Genomic DNA, 19,861 nt, shown 5'->3' with positions numbered 1-19,861 from the left:
CCACACTCGCCACGCGGGTTATCACCTTCAGCTGTCATCACTGCCCGCGGCACAGAAGAGACCGGCCCTCAACAGGTTCAAGGACGCTCTCAAGTTCACAGAGTTAGAGACTGCTGAGGCCCTCGGACCTGTCCGACCCCGCACTCTGGCTCCAGAAAGATGCTCCGTGCTACACTCAGCAACCTGGCGAGATGAAGGAACCAGATGCTCCCCACCTACTGCCTGGCGAGCAGCTGTCCCACCCCGGGAGCGCCGTGGACCCCGGGAGCACCGTGGGCAGGACGGCTTCCCAGGCTGGGGGACGAGGGGTCTGGTTTCAAGAGGAAGTTCTGGATGTGGCACAAAATATGCACCCGCGTGCTCTCTATCAGCCTACGCGCCCAGCGGGGGCCACTTAAGGGGTCTCGTTTCCCTGCTTGACAGCGCTAAGAACATCTTCTCCACAGCTCGCCCACCCCGGGTCATGAGGACAGTCTGCGGGAGGGGCCCGAACCACACTGCCAGCCAGCATTTATTCCAAGGCCGCCCTCCCTCTCTGGGCCACACCCAAACAAGATCTTGGGAGGGGCCAGCGCCAGGCCCACGCAGGTTCCACCACACAAACGCTTCCCACCAAACTCCCAGCAGCCAGAGGCCAAGTCCTTCCCCCCACCCTCACTGCCAGCCCTGGCCCGAGCGAGCACCACCTCAGCCCCGATAGCCCACCCTCCACACCACAGCCACGGGATCTTTATTTAAGCATCTTTCCCTGCCTGCCTTAGAGCCTTTCCATGGAATTCTGAATAAAACCCAGAGTTCTCACCAACGCTGCATGACAGCCCCGTCCCCACTCCGTCCCCGGTCACCGGCCTCCAGGGCACGCTGACCTGAGCCCTCACCCCCTCGGGCACTTTGTCCCTGCGGCTTCTCAGCCTCCACTCCACTGCCCTGGGACCCCAGCCCAGGCAGCTCCTCACTGCACCCCACTTACAGCTGCAATGTCGCCTCTTCACGGAACCTCTCCTGACCCCATACCAGACGTGCCCCCTGGGTTCTCCCTGTCACATCATCTGGTTTTACTGCTGTCGCAACCTCATCACCCCTGGTGTTTTCATGTTTGCTGTCTGTCCCCTGCAGCAGGAAAGCGTCCCAGGAGTCGGGACTTTGTCTTGGCCACCACCAGATCTCAGAGCCCAGCAAGGTGCCGGGCATGCACCAGGCACTCCATAAATGCTGGCTAAATAAACGGCTTAGCCCAACTGAACAGGCTCAGGGAGGAGGCAACTTGCCCAGGGGCCCACAGTCGGGAGGTGGCCCAGCCAGGGCCATCCACCTGAAGCCCGGGCCACCTTCTGTCAGCCACAGGGCCTGACCTAAGAAATATCTCCCAAAGAAGCCTTCCGCGTGCAAGCCCCCCTCGCTGGGCTCTCCTGGGCCTGAAGCAATGACTCCACGGTCAGACTGTGGGGAGCTGCATGGGGCAGGTGGGCCTACCACGTGCGCTGAGAAGGTTCAATGGGGAGAGAAGAGGAGAGAGTGTCCAGACTGGGCCGACCCTCACCCAGCCTCCCAGAGCACCTGCTGCCACGGGGCGCCCAGCACCTGCAAGTTAGGAGACCCGGCGCCAGGGAGCTCCGAACACAAGAAGGGGCTTAGAGACTCGCCACCTGCTGTGGAATGCCGCACAGACAGAATTCGTGAACGTTACTATTTCAGTTCCGGCATGACCAGCCCAGCAGGAAGACAGTCGAACTCCAACACACCTCCCTCTCACACGAGGTGAAGAAGGCCCATCGCAAGTCGGGAGAGGCGTTCAAGGCAAAGAGCCGCCAGGACAAGCGCCAGAAGGGGCCATGGGCATCACTGTGGTGGAACAGGCCCGCAAGACCATCTTGACACCCGAGACGCTCAAAGTCAGAAGCAGGACGGGAAATCACAAAGGTCAAGAGCTGCCCTCCTCAACATTTAAAACTGCCCTCTTGTCCAAGAGAAGCATCCCTGAAATGAAAGGGCGCGTGAAAACGGGGGGAGAGCAAGGCCCGGTTAAGTAACAGGTGTCCATAATAAACAAAGAACTCAGATCACAGCAAGTGATGAAAGGAAATGCCTACCGACCGTAACAGACAAGCAGACAAACGGGTAACATACCAAAAAGGAAATGTAACTGGTTAACAAAAATGTGGGAAAACACGAATCTCACAAGTAATCAAAAATTCATTATAAACAACAAGCTGTCATTTTGGAAAGGGCAAATTTGGTATTTACAAAAATCCCACTTCGGAAAATGGGCAGCTTCTTATAAACATCTATTTGCCAGTGATTCAGCCACTCCTAGGGACGTACCCGGGAGAAACGAAGCAAGTGTCTCTGTAAACACTGGTACACAGATGTTCCTAGAAGGTTTATTCGTAATAGCCCCAAGCTGGAAACCAGGAGAGTGGACACGTGACACAGCCCCTCAGTGGAGGGTTACTGGCAGTAAAACCAAACTACTGAGCCACATGATACCACGGGTGGATCTCAGAACCGGCTGAAGGCAGACACAGAAGGCTACGTACAGGGCTTCTGCCCACAGTGACAAAAAGCAGATCAGGGACACCTGGGTGGCTCCGTCGGTTAAGCGTCTGCCTTCGCCTCAGGTCACCATCCCGGAGTCCTGGGATCGAGCCCCGCATCGGGCTCCCTCCTCAGCGGGGAGCCTGCTTCTCCCTCTCCCTCTGCCACTCCCCCTGTTTGTGCTCTCTCGCTCTCTCTCTCAAATAAATAAATAAAACCTAAAAAAAAAAAAAAAAAGCAGATCAGTGGTTGTCCCCACGCATTGTTTCTCGTGCTGGTGGTTTCACGGGTCCATACAGCCAGCAAAACTCATCCAAGTGGCCAGATGGACACACTTTGTCTTACGTGAATCACGCTCTAATAATGACAAAAAGTTGTTAAGAGCCAAAGCTGGCAAGGGCGCACTGCCCTGGGATGCTCATATATTGCTGGAGAACAAACCACTCTCGCCTTTGTGAAAAGCAAACGGACATTCTCCTACTTCTCTGAATCTACTTTATGCAAGAGAAATAAAAACAAACACAAAAATAAAAGGCTTGTGCACAAACCTCTTTCCTATGGTTTTACATGAGAGCCAGTAATGTAACCCCAACGATTATAAGGAAGGGGAAAAAGGAAAATAACATTCTGTGCTGACATTCAATCTAGTGAGTTACGATCCATCTGCCAAGCCAAGGCTTCGTCCCTCTTCGAGAAGGATGCCTATGAAGAGCACAGGTGGATCCACGGGCTGTGTGCAATCTGATGCTCGGGGAAGAGCAGAGCTTCCGCCGCGGACACGCGCAGGCACGTGGAGACGCGCGCAGACACGCGGACCCCGCTGCCTGGGCCACGAGGGAACCAGCAGCAAACACGCCACAGTGACAGGGGCTGCTGAGCCTGACCGGGAAGTCTCCCTTTCCTCCTTCTCTGACCCTCAGTATTGGTAACAGGCCAGTGATACCTCCTCTTCCGGTGAACATACAGCATCCGATGAACGTCATCAGGCTGATCAAAGAGACGCTCCACGTCCAAAGCGAAGGGCGAGGGCGAGACTGGGGGAGAATTCAGGCTCCGGGAGGCACAGAGCAGCGTCTCGACCTGCAGTCAGACACACTTGGGTTCAGGTCCCTACTCGACTCCACACGAGCTGGGCAGCCACGGCACGAAACCTCTCTGAATCTCAGTGACTCCATCCATAAGATGGGTCTAACCTGCCACCCTCCCAGAATCAATGGTGAGGACCAGGTGAGAGGCCGACAGGAACGTCCTTTGTAAACGGTGAAGTCCCATCCACATGTGGGCTCGTGGCGACATCCTGCACTGCTGCTCTGCGTGTCTCTGTCCACAACATGGCCTTTCCCAGGCCTGCCCAGCAAGAGATGCCCTGGGTCACAGCCCAGGCAGCTGCCACCTTGGCAGAGAGCTCCCTAACCTCCCCAACGCTCTCCGATTGTCTTCTTATCCGGCTGCCGTGGCAGGAGGTTTTCAGGACCCTTGAATCCAGTGGACGACGTGTGGGACAGAGGCAGCCCCTGATGCTGAGCAGCTCACCTGGGCCCCGCCGTGGACACCTCCACGCCTGAGGGCCCACCTTCCCTGATGGCAGCATTCTAATGGTCCCCTTCTCATTATTCGTGGTAGTTATGTTCCACAAAGACATAGGATGAACCCTACCACACCCATGCTCCTCAGGGAATACAGGGGGAGGTTCCTGCAAAGCCTCTGGACACACTTCCACCAACCAATCAGCACATAACCTTGTTTTATGTGTGTTTGTTTTGTGACACCTGATTTCATATAGAGTTGGTCTGCACTATTAACTTGTGCCTGAACGAGTTTAAAACAGGTTATCTTCTCCACAAGGGCTGGTCGCAGCCCTCTCACGCCTGGGACAGATTCCAGTATTATGCCTGGGGCCACTTTAAACAGCAAAATCACCGACACGGTGCACAAAAATGCAAAATACAAGCACTAAATAGTCCCCAAACGGACACTTGTGTACCACATGAGCTGAAATGAGGCCAAGCGTCACCCTGTTTGACCTCGGGGGGAATGTGCACCCACTGAGCTCCTCAAAGTTTTCACCGCTTTGTGCATGCCTGCAATTAACCGCAGAAGTGCTGTAAGTACTGATTTGGGGGCTACAAGTAAATTTAGCAAGCAGATGAATTTGCAAACACAGAATCCACGCATAATGAGGATGGACTGGATCAGAAAAACTGGTATCTGTCAGCTCCAAAGGGGCCGCGAGGCTCCAGCTGCCTCCCCTGCCTCGAGCAAATTATTTTCCATTAACCAGACCTTTGAAAAATCATGAATTAGATTTTGGAAGGCATTCCTTGAAACCAACCCAGTCTTCTTCGAGACCATTAAACCACACAATTAAGCAGGGTACATAATGCCCTAATTAAAACAGTTTACGGGGGTGCTGGGGTGGCTCAGTCGGTTAGGCGTCTTACTCTTGATCTCAGCTCAGGTCTCGATCTCACCATTGTGAGTTCAAGCCCCACGGTGGGCTCCATTCTGGGAGCCTACTTTAAACAAACAAAAAAACCAGTGTATAGCTATTAAAAATGAGAACCATTGAATTACAGTAGAGAAAACTGTCCAGGAACCACATCTAAAAAAGGGACTTTGGAGTAGTAGGGCCAAGAGATGTTTTTGAGAGGGCATTTCTACCAGATCCTCAAGAAACAGCTCCAATGCTACTCACACATTTTTAGAGCCTAAGCAATTTGCACATTCTTTTTAACAAGGAGGCATAATGCTTATTCCAAAAATAGAGCATGCACACACAACACATACGAGGAAGTATGAGTGAGCTCTAATCTCACTCACGGATAGAAACATAAAAATCTTAAATACAATATGAAAAAGAACCCAGCAATCCAGTAAAAGCATATCCCATTTCCAAGCAGGATTTAATTCAGTAATACAAAAGTGGTCCAATATTAGGAAATCTGTTCATATATTCACAATACATTTACAGATCAAAAGAGAAATAACACATGATCATCTCCACGATGCTGAAAGAACATTCAGTAAGATTTAAAAAAAAAAAAAAATTCTCCATAAAGTAAGAATAAAGGGTATTTCCTTAAACATGAAAAAGAAACAAGTTAAATATTACCACAATTCACTATGATTAACATTGTTCTAAAGGTACTAGATACACTGCAGTTAGATAATGAAGATATTAATATCTTCACAATAGAAATTGTGAAGATAAGGTAAAATTAACATTACTTACAGATGACATTATACCTGACTTCCAAAATGCAAAACTCAACTGAAAACAACAGAAGTCATATGTTCAAAGTCACCAGTACATCCAGAAACCAATATTCCAGTTAGAGATAAACTTTGAGATAAACCAATATTCCAATTAGAAAGTATAATGGGAAGAAATATTCTGTTCAGAATTTTTTAAAAAGAAAAAAAAAGAGGGGCACCTGGGTGGCTCAGTCGTTAGGCGTCTGCCTTCGGCTTAGGTCATGATCCCAGGGTTCTGGGATCGAGCCCCGCATCGGGCTCCCTGCTCGGTGGGAAGCCTGCTTCTCCCTCTCCCACTCCCCCTGCTTGTGTTCCCTCTCTCGCTGTGTCTCTGTCAAATAAATATATAAATAAATAAATAAAATCTTTAAAAAGAAGAGAGACTTTAATGACTGAAGGTTTGCCGAGTTCTTAGCTAGGAATATTCAAATCACAGAAGGAACAACTCCACTAATTTGATAATTTAACATGAGCCGATAGAAAATGCCAAGAGAATGTTTCGGAATAAGCGAGAACAGCCAGGGCAATTCAGAAAGAATGATGTGGGGCCAGGGCTCCTATCAGTATTAAAAAAACCACAGCAGAAAGCTAAACCCTTCTGTCACCCCTTACTGTTACGGACCTAAAACCCCTAAAACTATGGGATGCCTCTCACCTCAGCCAGCAAGAACAGAACTGGAGGGAGCAGGGACCTGTAACCTAAAGAATCCTAGCAAACGAAATAGCGAGACTCGCCCAACGCGAAACAACAACAACAAAAAACTGAGAAATGCCCCTTGACCCTATAGCGCCAATCAGAAGCTGACTCCAGTAGAAACTTTTCCGTCATTTTCCTGGACAGATCTGGTCATGTACATATTGGTTAATTTCTACCATTGCTTCCCCCCGCCCCTGCAGAACTGTGACCTTATCTCTGTATCATTTCATTGATTCTATCTTCAGACAAACCTGGAATCCAACCACGTCCCACAAACCACTCTTCCACCCAGAGCCAAGACACCTATCTCCCGCCTGCCTTACTGGTACAGCTTCCTAACTGGTCCTCAGGCTTCAATCAGTTCTTGTCACTTCCCTGCTCAAAATCCCCCTTACCTGCCTCCAGCCCTTTACTCAAGTATCCACCTTCTCCTCGAGGCCTTCCCAAACCACCCCTTTTAAAATTGCAAACCCCACCCCAAGCATTCCCTATCCCACTTCCTGCACCCGTCACTACATAACATCATCTGTTTTACCTGTTTGCTTTGTTTGCTTTCAGCCTTTTCTTAGGACGGGAGCCAACACACTTCTTCTGTAAAGGTCCAGACAGAAAATATTTTAGGTTCTGCAGACCATATGGTCCTGTCTCAACTACAAAATCACCCCGAGCAATGTGTAAAGAAATGAGCATGGCTGGGTTCCAACACAAGTTTATTTACAAAAACAGGCAGCAGGCCAGAATTGGCCTGGGGCCATGGTTTGCCTGTCCTACTAGAACTGATATGCGTTTTAACAGAGATGCCCCCATGAGAATGTAAGCTCCGTGAAGGCAATGACTACGTTTCCACTTTGATCATTTTGTTCAGTGCTGTATACTCAGGTCCTAGAATAGTGTCTGGCCCAGAGGAAGCAATAAATTTTGGCCAACGGACAAGTGACATGAACTCAGTAACTGATGAAGCCAGGATGGATGGTACTGCGCATAAACACACAGATCCGTGGACTAGTATAGAAAGTACTGAAACATTAGAGGCGCTGTGATTTCGTTTACATCGAGGCGGCCCTTCAAATTAGCAGGAAGAAGACGAGCCTCCAGCCACTGGCCTTGGGACAACTGGCTAGCGAGGGGAAAAGAATAAGGCTCATGCCAAAATAAATTCCAAAATATCAAAACGTTTAATGTTAAAAGTAAAATCACAGGGGGGAAAAAAAAAACTGTGGTAGAATTTTTTTATTCTCTCAAGAGACGAAAAAGCCTTTCTAAGTAGAACACCAAAGCTTTCAAGGAAAAGATTCATCGAACTACATAAAAATAAAAAATGTCTAAGGGAAAAAAGCCCCCCACACGTCATAAACAAAGGGAAAAAAACAACATGCCAGAAAAACCACTGGAAGTCTTAACCGAGGTCTAATTTCCCTAATAAATAATAAGCTTCCTGTAATGCATAAATTACAGGAAAAGGCATATATATTTTATATATATTTGGAAATATACATATTTCCACAGGGAAAGGCATATAAAATAAGACAGAACAGAAAGCAAACGGAGATACAGCTTTCTGAACATGAAAATAGGCTCAACTTCACACAGTGAGAGGGCTATTCTTTGAAAACCACCAAATTCTCCTTTTCACGTCTCAGATTTGTAAAAATCAGAACACCTGACCACACTCCCGGATGGAAGGGAATGTAGAGAATCAGGACTTCGTGTCTGGCTGATAAAAATCTCCACGGAGATGGAAGGCAACAAGACCCACACACGCTCGCTCACGCCTTCCACCCGGCAAGTCCACCCCCGAGGGTTTTTTCCAAATTATGTAATTATGACAGCAGTGTTTGCAAAATACCGCAATGGTCCCATGCACAGGGAAGTAAGCACAGGAATCAGAAATCACTTGCAGAATGGGCTGCTCTGTCGTTGTCAAGCAAGAACTGGAACAGCCCTACCTGTGCCAGCAAGGAAAGGTCTCTAGGATAAAGGAATCGGGACAAAGGAGGAGCAGAATGGCGCTAGAGGATCTCACTACTAAAGCCAACAGCTGGCCATGGCGGAGCCCGGGCGGGGGAGTGCGGACGCGGAGGAGCGTGGGTGCTGGGCTCCATCCAGGCTCTGGCAGTTCCAAGAGGTGCCAGGCGAGCCCCAAGCCCCTCGAGGCCTGTTGCCCACTTGTAGAACGGTAGTTGGAAGGGAATCCAGCTCTCCGGGTTGCTGGGAGTTTGAAGGTGCGGGGGGGGAACGCGAAGCCTCCTGCGGGGAGCTGGGCCCTGAGCGGGCGCCCAGGTTAACAATTTTCACACCACCACCGGTGTCAGCCTCCCGTGAGAGGCCACAGGGAAAGGAGACTTTGTCACCATGAATCTTCTCATACCTTTTGAATGTGACGCCCTGCAGCCCGTTGACCTTTTCAGAAAGTAACAAAAATGTATTTTTTTCCACAAATATATATATATTTTAAAAGATTTTATTGATTTATTTGACAGAGAGACAGCGAGAGAGGGAACACAAGCACGGGGAGTGGGAGAGGGAGTAAGTGGGAACACACGCAGGGGGAGCGGGAGAGGGAGAAGCAGGCTTCCCGCGGAGCAGGGAGCCCGACGTGGGGCTCGATCCCAGGACCCTGGGATCATGACCTGAGCCGAAGGCAGACGCTTAACAACCGAGCCACCCAGGCGCCCCTCCACAAAAATATTTTTAATAATAGTGCAGCTACTTGGAAAAAATGCATAGGATAGAAAGTTTAAAGAGCAGAAAAAAGCAGGCCACAAAACTGTACAGAAATGCCTCTGTGAAAGAAACTGCTGTAAAAACTACGCCTGAGACCGAAGGAAGGAAAGCAAACGCCGTGGCGGTTAGGGTCCAGAGCGCTGGAATTACTCTTCCTGTTGTCCAAATATTCTATGGCATATTTATAAATACCTCGTGAACTTAAATAACACTAAAGGTTGTGCCAGGCACTGTGCTAAATACTTACGTTCCCGAGTCAACACTCTGAGAAGCAGGTTTTATTTACCAGTGAGGACACGCTGAGGGCTGTCCAAGGTCACTGGTACTTGCACCCCACCCCCACCCCCCATCCACACCTGGTCTGATTTGGAGCAAACACTGACTGCGGGCCACTCTTAGAGGCTGGGTGCTCGGAGCTGGGCGTGGGACGGCCCTGCCCCCCTGGAGCTTCAGGGGAGGCATGATGTGTCAACGCCTCACACAAGGGTGTGCGCGCTGCCGCATCCCGAGTCTACACGGGTCAGAAGCACTAGGGAGGCTCCCCACCTGGGGGTTCGAACTGACGGGTGAAGTGGGTGAAGGTAGGGGAAGAACATTCAAGGCCCTGCTGTGGCTGGGCAAGGGAAAGGCCCCAGGGGTGAGGAGGCCCTGGGGGAGCCACAGCTGGACAGGACCCCACGTCACGGGGCCTCCTTGCTGGGTTGGGGGTTTTGTGTTTATCCTCAGAGGCCTGGGGGCCCCTGAAGGGTCTGGCGGGGAGGGGTGGAGATGGGGTCTCTGCTTTGGGGAGGTGCCTCCCGAGAGCACGCCTGGCTTGGCAGCAGCCTCTGCTCTGCCTGGCCCCCTCCCAAAGGTGGGGGGGGTCAACTGGCCTCTCTGGGGAGAGTCCCAGGCAGCCCTCGGCCCCTGGACACTCCCCCGCACCCCTGTAGCCAGGGCACAATGAATAGGCCTCTGTGGTCCCCTCAATAGGCCTTTCACCAACTCGTGCCTCTCAGTGCTCAGCTGGCTCAAGACCCTCCCTTGGGGCACAAGAGACAAAGACGCTGCCGGGGGCGCCCTGGCTGCAGGAATGAGGCACTTAGATGAGAAGTACTGGTCAGACGGGTCCCCCACGTGAGCGAGCACGGCTCTGCTCCAGCCTAAGGAAAGCATGGGGTCTCAGGGATGCAAGGTGGCCGGGTCAGGAGATGCCCAACACCCCTGCCCGGTTCCCTGTCTTCTTGAAGTTCGGGCTCCTTCACCAGATGAGCCAGGCCATCCAGATAGCCCCCCTTGGGTCTGCAGTATGGTCCCCCGCCCTTCTTCCCGGACCAAAAGCCCGTGCATCCTCAGCCTGCCAGCCCCCCACTGACAGGTCTCCGCCCTGACCGTGCCCGACTCACCCCCGTGTGTCACCTCAGCTGTCACCTCCCCGCTGACCACCCCCACGCCACGCCTTCCCTGACCCCCATGCCACCCTGACCTCTCCCACCTCATGCTACCTCCCCTCTTTCCACCTTCCCCAACACCCTGTGGGGTAAAGTCACCGTTTTCACTCAGCTGATGAGGAACTGGAGGCTCATGGCTTGAGTCACGGGTCCGACGTCACCCTGCAAGTCTCCTGCCCGGGGCTGCCTTCCCAGCCACAGCCTCCACGCTGGTTCCAAACACCTGAGCATCCCTCCCCGCCAAGACAGGACACCTTGCTGGCAGCGGGACCTGGCACCCGCATAGGGCAGGGCCCACAAGAGCGGGTCGGCGAGGGTTGAACAAATCAGTATGTGAGGATGACAAAGCTCCACTCTGCAGCTGGCTCAGAGGACACCCTGGCAGCTCTGAAACTCGTCCAAAGCCTCCACCGCCAAGGGCCTTCCTCCTCCCCGCACCCCCACCCCCAGTCATGCACGCAGTGGGGCGAAATCCTTGAAGTGCGTTTACAACCCTCAGGTCACAGCGGGGGTCACCCCAATAGCCCACTTCCCAGGGGAGGAGACCGAGAGCCCTGACTCAGGTTACCCAGAAGGACCACGACGGCAGGTGGGGCTGGGATCCAGGCCAGGGTCCATCTGCATCTGCTCCGGGAGCCGCTCTGTGGGAGGCCCCCGGGGCACAGAGGGAAATAAACCCTGACCCTGACCTCAAGGTCGCTCTCTTGAGGTGGGGCATCCGCCAGAGTGGTCCACGGCCCCAGGTTTCCAAAGGCAACCCTCTGGACTCTCCCAAACACCAAGGTCTGCAAAGCCCTCGCGGCCCCGTCACTCAACGCCCCACCTCGCACCCCGCAAACCGTTCCAGCTTCAATCCTGCCGAGCAGTTCGGGGCCAAAAGAGCAGCTCCCCAGTCAATGTCCCACCTCCTGTGGGCTGTAGCCTTACTCAAACTCCTGACTCACTGCTTTGCTCTGACACACTAAACATGGGACCTGTGAGACAGGCTGCGGGCCTCCCGAGGAACCTGGCTGCTGGGCCGGGGAGCACCACATTCCTGGGCAGTGAGCGCAGCCAGAGCTCAGAGTCCCGCCGTGGCGCCCCGGGTCAGGAGGAATCCAGAATCACCGGAGGCGGCCCTGCCACCAGGGCTGGGGACTCGGAGGCTGTGGAGGCTCAGGGTGGTGGGACGACAGGGTTCTCGTTTCCCCACACTCTGGGGGGTGGGATATGGGGTTCTTCTGTTTCTGCCTCTTCCTGTTTCACTTCTGTCGGCCTGAGCCAAAGCACTCGGGTGGCAGGGACCTCCCTGAGGCGTGGTGTCACCGGCCCTGCTTGTCACAGGTGGCTCGGACACATGCGCCACCCCACGGGCTGAGAACGGCGCTCCAGGTCAACCCTTCCCTCCCTTTGTGTAAGAGGAAACCCAGAGCCAGGGGGACGGGCCTTCACACGCTCACCCACACAGTCCCCCTGGATTCGGCCCCAGGCCCTGTCACCTGTCCCAGGCAGCCTCCTGACACTCTGACTGATGCTCTAGGTCTGGAGGCCGGCCTCTGCCCTAGGTGGAGGCGGGACAGTCATTCTCCCCGCACCCTGCCCGCCAGGAGAACAGAGACCCAGAGAGCGGCAGGGATTTCCCTAAAGCAGCACAGCACTGGGGGAAAATTAAATTTGGAACGTTCTCTGCCCACTTCCCCACTCTGTCTCTGCCAGGGAGGACCCTCTGAGGAATGCCCCACTCAAGGGACACCCCCCAAGAAACGATCACCTTGTCACCGCACGGATACCTGTCCACCGACCCATCCCCCGGCACTGCCCTCATGAAGCAGTCCACCCTGAGCCCGCAGGGCATCGGCAGCCCTAGAGGGGAGCCTGGGGCGGGGGGCGGGGGGAGGGGAGTCACGCACAGAGCAGGCTGTGCAGCCTCAAGGGACTGGCGGCAGAAATCGGCATAGCAGTGGTCAAGAGAAAGGCAGGGGGTGCCGATTCTTTCAAGGGGTCAGCAAACAGCTGGAGAGGGACCACCAAGCAGAGACCCAAGAGGCTGAGACTCTCCAGCAAACAGGCTGAGGGCTGAGGAGTGCAAACCCGGGGTGGGGTTCCTCCTACTTAGTGAGGTAATGCCTGCTCTTCATCAGAATGTTCTGCTTTCCTCACTTCCTCTGTCCTAAGAACCTGCCCAAGTATAAAAAGTCTTTTTCAAAATTCAAAGCACCTCCAAAAGCAAAGGAGTTTTGCCTTAAAGATAAACAATAACCGGGGGCACCTGGGTGGCTCAGTCGGTTAAGCGTCTGCCATCGGCTCAGGTCACGATCTCGGGGTCCTGGGATGGAGCCCCACGTCGGGCTCCCTGCTCCGTGGAGTGTGTGCTTTTCCCTCTGCCTCTGCTCCTCCCCCACACCACTCATTCTCTCTCTCTCTCTCTCTAATAAATCATAAAAAAAAAGATAAACAAGCAACCGCGACTCCACCTACAAGACCAAAAATTAAAAACGAAGCCCCCTCTTTCTACTTTTGCCAACAGACATGCCTCAAGTGCAAAGGCTCCTCCCCAGGCTGGGCGGCCCCCAACCTCGGCCCTCTCCCCTGGGGGATCAACTCTGAACGCTCCGACCCCTTATCTGCAGGTCCAACAGCAACATCCCAGCCCCCGTCTGTGGCCAACAGGGCCCCGGGAGGGCTGTGCTTGAGCTTCTCTCCCCTCTGCACACCCCGGCCCTGCCACTGATGTGCCTCCAGCTGCCCCCATGCAGGGGCTCTGGCGGGGAGGGTCAAATCAGGCATTCATTCCGGCCCTTGGGACCCACCTGTGTCAGGGTCCTCTCTGAGCCTCGCCCCACTGTCTGTGAAGCCACAGGGTTAGGCTGGTGGACTTCCGGATCCTTCCTGTCCATCCCGGCTCCCCCCGCCCAAAGGTGGGCCGTGGCCCAGAAGACATTCTGCTGCTTGAGCCCAAACCGGGAGCCCGGCCGAAGAACTAGATCCAAGCTAAGTTTCCCACAAGATAAGACCCATTCAGTAAATGATGGCACATCCACTCAACTGTCTCGTAGTCATTTAAATGACGTTTAGAGTTTGAACAACATGGAAAATGTTTTAGAATTTTAAGTCAAAAAGCATGACTAAGAAAACTTTATGTAGAGAACATCGAGAATTCTTTAAAAAGGCTTTAAAAAGATTGGAAAGCAAGACTTTGCAAAGTTAATGGTTGTCTCTGGGTGATTGGAACTGTAATTTTTTTCCCGTTCTCTTAAATTTTCCAGTTTCTATAATGTGGCATGGCACATTTTTTTTTAATTGGGAAAACATTTGTTTGGGGATTCCGAGGCTGTTTTTCACCGAGGATCCCGCGTGGCGCTTCTCCTCCGCGGCCTCCCGGCTCAGCCGGTACCCCGGAGCCTGCCCGGCTCAGTGGAGGAGGCAAGCGTACGTCAGGCCAGCAGACAGCGCGAGGAGGGGACACAGTGGGGGCAGAACGGCCCTCGCGTGCGGGCCCGGGGGGGGCCACACAACTCAGCACACTCTGGCCTGGCGGAGACCCCGGGGCTCTTCAGAGTGTAAGGGCCACAGTCCTCAGGTTCCCCTCAAAGGACCCAGAGTCCCCGCCTCGGGAGAGAACCACAGCACAGCCTCGCAGGCTGCTCCAGCCCCAGAAACGGCCAGAGGCCGGAACCCACAGGCCTTAAAAATAGGCCCAGGAACCGAAAGAGGCACCACCACCACAGCAAACGGTCCCACTTCCTCCCCACAGCACAGGCCCAGGACCAGCTCGGCCTCCCTTAGTTGGGCTGGAGGGCTGGGGGCCCCAGGGAACCTCGGGAAACCATCCCCAGGGAGTGCACAGCAGGCTGCACCCCAGAGCATGCATGCAACCCCAGCTCCATGTGTGGGCACCGGGCCAGTGCTTTGCGTCCTTCCTAATGACAAGGGCAACAGCGAGGCTCGGGTCTGAGTCTGTGCCTCGGCTTGTGCTGGGCCCCTACCTGCCACTCTCTCCTCATGCGGCCCCATGAAGCTGGCACTTCTCATACAATTCCCACAGCCCTCCAGACTCTTGTCATCCCCACTGCGCAGAGGCTCAGGCCCCCGGTCTTCCCCTCCAGCCACATCTCCCACCAAAATCCCCCACCCACCATAGATGTCCAGCCGCACTGCACCTAGCAAAATGGTGACGAGCTGGGCCAAGGCTGCACGGTTCATTTCCCAATTCACAGACTGGCCCTGGGCGCCTGGCATCTGCAGGTGTTTAGCTAGGAGCAGAGGCTCACTATAAGGCAGTGTCCCCCTTCACACCTTCTGGCTCATTCCATGAACTCCCTGCAAGATGGCTCTGGGCATCTGACAGGTCTCAGCTGGAACTCCACAGACCCCAGTTCTGCCACCTTCCAGCTACATGACCTTGGGTGAGTCAGTTTGCTTTCTGAAGCTTTGCCTTCCTCATCTGCAAAACGGGGTACTAACAGAACCTTCTTCTACAGGCACTGCTGTAGCTGCCAGGCACCTGGCACATAGTGGGTGTGCCGGGTCCGGGGCAGGCCACCCCACTACAATGCTATTATTTTTTTTTTTTAAGGTTTTATTTATTTGAGACACAGAGATACAAGGAGAGAGGGAACACAAGCAGGGGGAGTGGGGGAGGGAGAAGCGGGCTTCCCATGGAGCAGGGAGCCCGATGCGGGGCTCGATCCCAGGCCCCTGGGATCATGACCTGAGCCGAAGGCAGACCCTTAACGACTGAGCCACCCAGGCGCCCCTGGCCACCCCACTACAGCCACCACACTCCCCGAGGCCAGGCCAAGGGCCCAGCCACTGCTGCAGCCCCATCTCCCACACAGCTTCCCTTTCGGGGGGGCCAGCCTCTCCTCCTCCACCCAGGCAGGTCCTGCCCTGCCACGGCCCCTCTCAAAGGCCACACCCCGCACAACACCCCCCCGCCCTGCCATCAGCCATGGGGGCTCCCTCCTCCGTGCCCCCTGAGGGAACCTCTCCTACTTCAAGTTGGGCCCTTCCTCAATCCACCTGTGCCTGGGAGCCGTGCACACCTGTGGTGACCAGGCTGCCGGAACCCTGAAGACAGGTGTGGGCGGGGTCCACCTCTGCTAAAAGCTTAGGCTTAGACAGATTCTGCCACTTCCCAGCCAGGTGACTGGGGACATGTTACTTCACCTCTAAACCTGCCTTTTCTTTGCTCATCAGGACAAAGAGAAGAGTATAACAAAACCCACCTCATAGGACTATTTCAAGAATAAAAGAAAACAGGGAACATGAAACACTCTTTGGCCCCACAGCCCTGCAACCAGAGAGAGAATGCCCTCGGCCACCTAAAAGGGGGCCAGAGACCAGGAAATAGCAGCTCTACAAAGTGCGAGGCCTAGGCAGGGCCCAAAGACGAGCAGCATGAGGGGCCCCTGCCTGTCCGTGATGGACACCAGGTCCTGGGGCCAGGTCAAGTCCACATGGCCTCGCTGAACATCAGTGGCGTGCCGCCCCTGTTGAAAAGGAGCCTTCCTGCCCCCAGCATGCTGGAGCTCACACCCCAGGCCCAGGAGAGAGCCCAAGCCCCAGAAGGAAGGGTCAGGCTATATCTATCCACTTTTGGTCCAGATGTCTCCATCACACAACATCTGGGCATTGGACCTCCTGACTCCTCTCAGCTCAGAGAACCCGGAGCCCCACAGAAGCTAGCTCAGCCAGCCAACTTGGTTCATCTGTTCCCTGGAATCACAAGCAGTTTCCTGTGGATAAAATCCCCAAATCCTGCTCGGAGCAGCTGCTTCCAGCAGGATCTTTACTCTGGCTGTCACCTGTGCACCTGGCTTCTCTCCCCTACTTAGCTGTGGCCTCCCACAAGGCAGGGTCAGGCCCGATCCCCCCACCTGGCACTCAAAAGATGCTTCCAGCACAGACGCTGAAGAAGGAAAGATGCAACAGTCGGGTTTGCATCTACAAGGTGCCTTTCATCATGACGGCCGAGCGACAATCCCTGTGTGGGGGGACCAGTCGCTCTCTCCCATCGGAGACAGACACTGTGACTCAGAAGTGACAACAGTGTGTCTGGGGTCAAGCGTTTCCACCAGAGGCTCCCTGACACCTTCAAAATAACCTCAGGGAACACGGCATGCTTCTGCATGACCTCAGCTTTAATTACACAACAGTGACAATCTGGGAGGTTTAAATCCCTAAATCTAACAGGTTGTCACAGCTATAAAGTGGAGAAAAAAGGGGAAGTGATCTGCCAGCCATGTAAAAGTTCTGGGTTCCCGTCTGGGGGCGCAGGCCAACCACTGGGTCCTAACTCTACTTTGGCATTAGGTCACTCTTAAGCTTGGCCCTCTCTGAACATATTTCTCACCTGATAAATGAAAGATGGACAAAGTGAGCACTGCTAAGAGGCTGAGATTCCACTCTCTGCAGACACCCTCACCCTTAATTTACTAGTCCAGAAATTCTCTCATTTGTCTGCTAAATGTTTCCCGGGCACCTGCTCTGCACGTGCCCTGTGCTGGGCACTGAGGAGACACGGCCTGGGCCATGCCCTTCAGGGGCTCACTTGCCGCCTGGGGGGGGGTCAGTCATACAGGCCTGTGTCACAATGCCATAATCGGCCCAATCAACCCGCAGACCTGAGCCTGGCACACAGAGCCCAGGCAGCGGGACAGGAAGTGGAGGAACGGTTCCCAGGAAGTGGCAGCATTGCAGCTGAGGCTTGTAGGGACACCTGTAGGCGTGTGTGGGGCAGGTGAGGAGGATGTCCTGTGTCCCGTGTCCAGGAAAACAGCAGGCCTAAAACACAGGGCATCAGAGCACTGCAGGGACTGAGTTCAGGGGGATAAGCGATGGGGGGATGGGAAGATGGGCTAAGACAGGAGACCCTGTATGGGAGGGAGGCCTGGGTGCCGGGACATGAGACCTGGAAACTACGGGGCATCTCTCCCCAGACGCAGCGCAGCAGGCACCGGGAGGCCTAGCTGGGGACGCTTGGGGGACAGAGGAGGGATGGGGCAGGCTCTGGGGTCAGACTGGCCAAGGGTCAATGCCAGTCGTGCCACTTCCTCACTGACCATCTCTAGGCAAGTCTCCCCCTTCTCCAAACCTCTAGCTTCTCTGTGACACGGAGATGCTATTCCTTTCTGGCAAAGTCAGAATCAAAGTGACAAAGCGCACATAATGTCCTTGCACATATAGTAAGCTCTCTGTAAATGCCAGGTGCTAGAATTAATTATTATTGTCCTTAAGGAGTGGCCCTGCAGGCTCCTTGGGACAGGGCCTAACAGGGGAGAGAGGGTGCTCAGAGGTCAGAGGACAGTGGGAGCGTGCTCACGGGGAAGCAGGGAGGGGCTCCCTGGAGCTTCTGCGCAAGCAGGGCTGAGGGGCCTGCAGCAGATGGTCCCTCAGACCCCTCCTATTTCAGACATCCTGTGCCAGGTGGTAGGTATGCCTGCCAGGCTGGCATACAGCCTGGCACACAGTAGGTGCTCACGGAACGTTTGCTGAATGAACTAATGAGGATCCTTCAACGTCTGTGCAAAACTAAGTCATGACACCTTTTTTCAGAAAAGACGCCTGAGAACCCCACTTCCTGGTCCATCCTACTTGGTAGGCACCACCCCCCCCCCCAACTCCCATGCCTGCCCATGAGGAAAGGTCATTCCTGGGACAGGCTGGGCTGGGTCGGGCTCCCTGAGGGGACAGGTCTCATGCTAAGGTAAGCCTGCCTCCTACAAAAAGGAGGATTCAAAGTTATTTCCTCTCCTCACTATAGCCTCCAGGGCGTGGCCTGCTGAGGGGCCTGGAACCCTAGGGCTGCTGTGACCTTAGAGGGGATGTGTTGGCTCTTTGGGACTCCCTGATGGTGAACCACAAGGGGACAGGTAGAATCTCCAAAGCTGACATTCCCTCCTGCACAACGCTGTCACCCCCACCCCCCACCCCCAGAAATCCCCAGCTCAGACTGGGGATGGGGGAGCTGACAATGTGGTATGAAATCATTCCTGCAGGAAGAAGGGAGGGGTCTTTCCATGGAGAAAATGAAAAACCCACACTACAGGGGAGGGGGCTCCTGGGCTTCAGTCTAGGCAGGATCCATCCTTAGCAATTACCTCGCACCCAGCCAAGCAGGGAGACCCCACCCACACCTACCAGTCCCGGGCTCTTCCAAACAATACCACGCACCCCCACCCTACCCCAACCCCACCCCACAGCACATGTAGGACTTAGGGCCCCGGCTGAGCAGGATCACACCCAGAGAGGCAGCAGACCTTGCTCTCTGTGCTAAGAGGGTGGGTTCAGGGGGCCAAGGCCAAGGTCCCCAGTTAGAGCTGATGGGGAGGAGGCAAGGCAGCGCGGACAGGTGCGGGAAGACAAAGGCTTCGGGAAGCTGGGGACGGTGGCCAAGGCACGCTTGCAGAGAAATCTGCCCAGAGCCCACTGGGGGCCTGCCCCCACCCCCCGCGATGGGCTCCGGGTCTCCCCAGATCCCACGCCCACACTCCCTGCAGCGGCACGGAAGCCCCGGGGAGGGCTTCCCAGAGAAGGCAGGAACCTAGGAACCTGCCACAACCCCGGGGAGGAAGAAGGGTGAACAGACATACTCGAAAGGACAAACAGAGGGAGACACGGAGTGACCCGGGAAAGAGGAAGAGACCCAGGAACATGAGTGTGCGGAGCCGCTCTTGGGACTAAAATCAGAGACCAAGACACAGGGACGCAGGAGAAACCTATACGTGGTGAGCTGGGGGCACATGGAGGAGGCCACGACACGCAGAGACAGAGACAGAGAGAGACAGACACACGCACGGAGACACACTCAGAGACGGAAACACACAGAGACGGAGACGCACGCAGAGACAGAGACGCACGCAGAGACGGAAACACAGAGAGACCGAGACGCACGCAGAGACCGAGACAGGCACAGAGACGGAGACGCACGCAGTGACGGAGACCCGCGCAGAGACCCCCGGAGGCGCGCACTCCCCCGGCGCCGGCGGCCCCGGCCCGCCCCACTCACCGAGGCCGCAGACCTCACGGCGCAGGCTGAGGCGGCCGCGCTCCTCGGCTATGGCGCGCAGCATGCGCTGCAGCGACCGCTCCTCGGCCTCCGCGCCGCCCGCAGGCTCAGGGGAGGCGGTGGCAGCGGCGGGGAGGGCGGGCGGCCCGGCACGGAGCCCCGCGGGCGCGGGCGCCGAGGCGCAGGCCCGGCCCGGCGGCCGCGCAGAGGCCATGCCGGGCCCCGGCTCAT

The 19,861-nt window shown here is 54.9% G+C and overlaps 1 protein-coding gene across 5 annotated transcripts in view; it reads right to left on the bottom strand.

The window, feature by feature from the left end:
* Positions 1 to 19,788, bottom strand: part of KIAA0930 (KIAA0930 ortholog) — a 36,689-nt gene extending 16,901 nt beyond the window's left edge. For 4 of the 5 annotated variants that reach the window (XR_012375297.1, XR_003210171.2, XM_025881866.2 and 1 more), the window contains exon 1: positions 19,631 to 19,788. Coding sequence is in view for 3 of the 5 variants with exons in the window: in XM_025881866.2 (XP_025737651.1) it covers positions 19,631 to 19,694 (64 nt within the window). In the remaining 2 variants the exon portion in view is untranslated. Of the gene's footprint in view, positions 1 to 3,478; positions 3,574 to 19,630 lie in introns of those variants that run through there. The other variant, XM_073882642.1, reaches the window with a different exon arrangement.
* Positions 19,789 to 19,861: the final 73 nt, after the last annotated feature.

The sequence above is a fragment of the Callorhinus ursinus genome, unplaced genomic scaffold, assembly GCF_003265705.2.
Source record: "Callorhinus ursinus isolate GAN/ISIS: 27379988/994484 unplaced genomic scaffold, GSC_fseal_2.0 scaffold48, whole genome shotgun sequence".
Classification (NCBI taxonomy): Eukaryota; Metazoa; Chordata; class Mammalia; order Carnivora; family Otariidae; genus Callorhinus; species Callorhinus ursinus.
The sequence above is the reverse complement of the archived record's forward strand: the minus strand, read 5'-3'. Positions and strand labels throughout refer to the sequence as shown.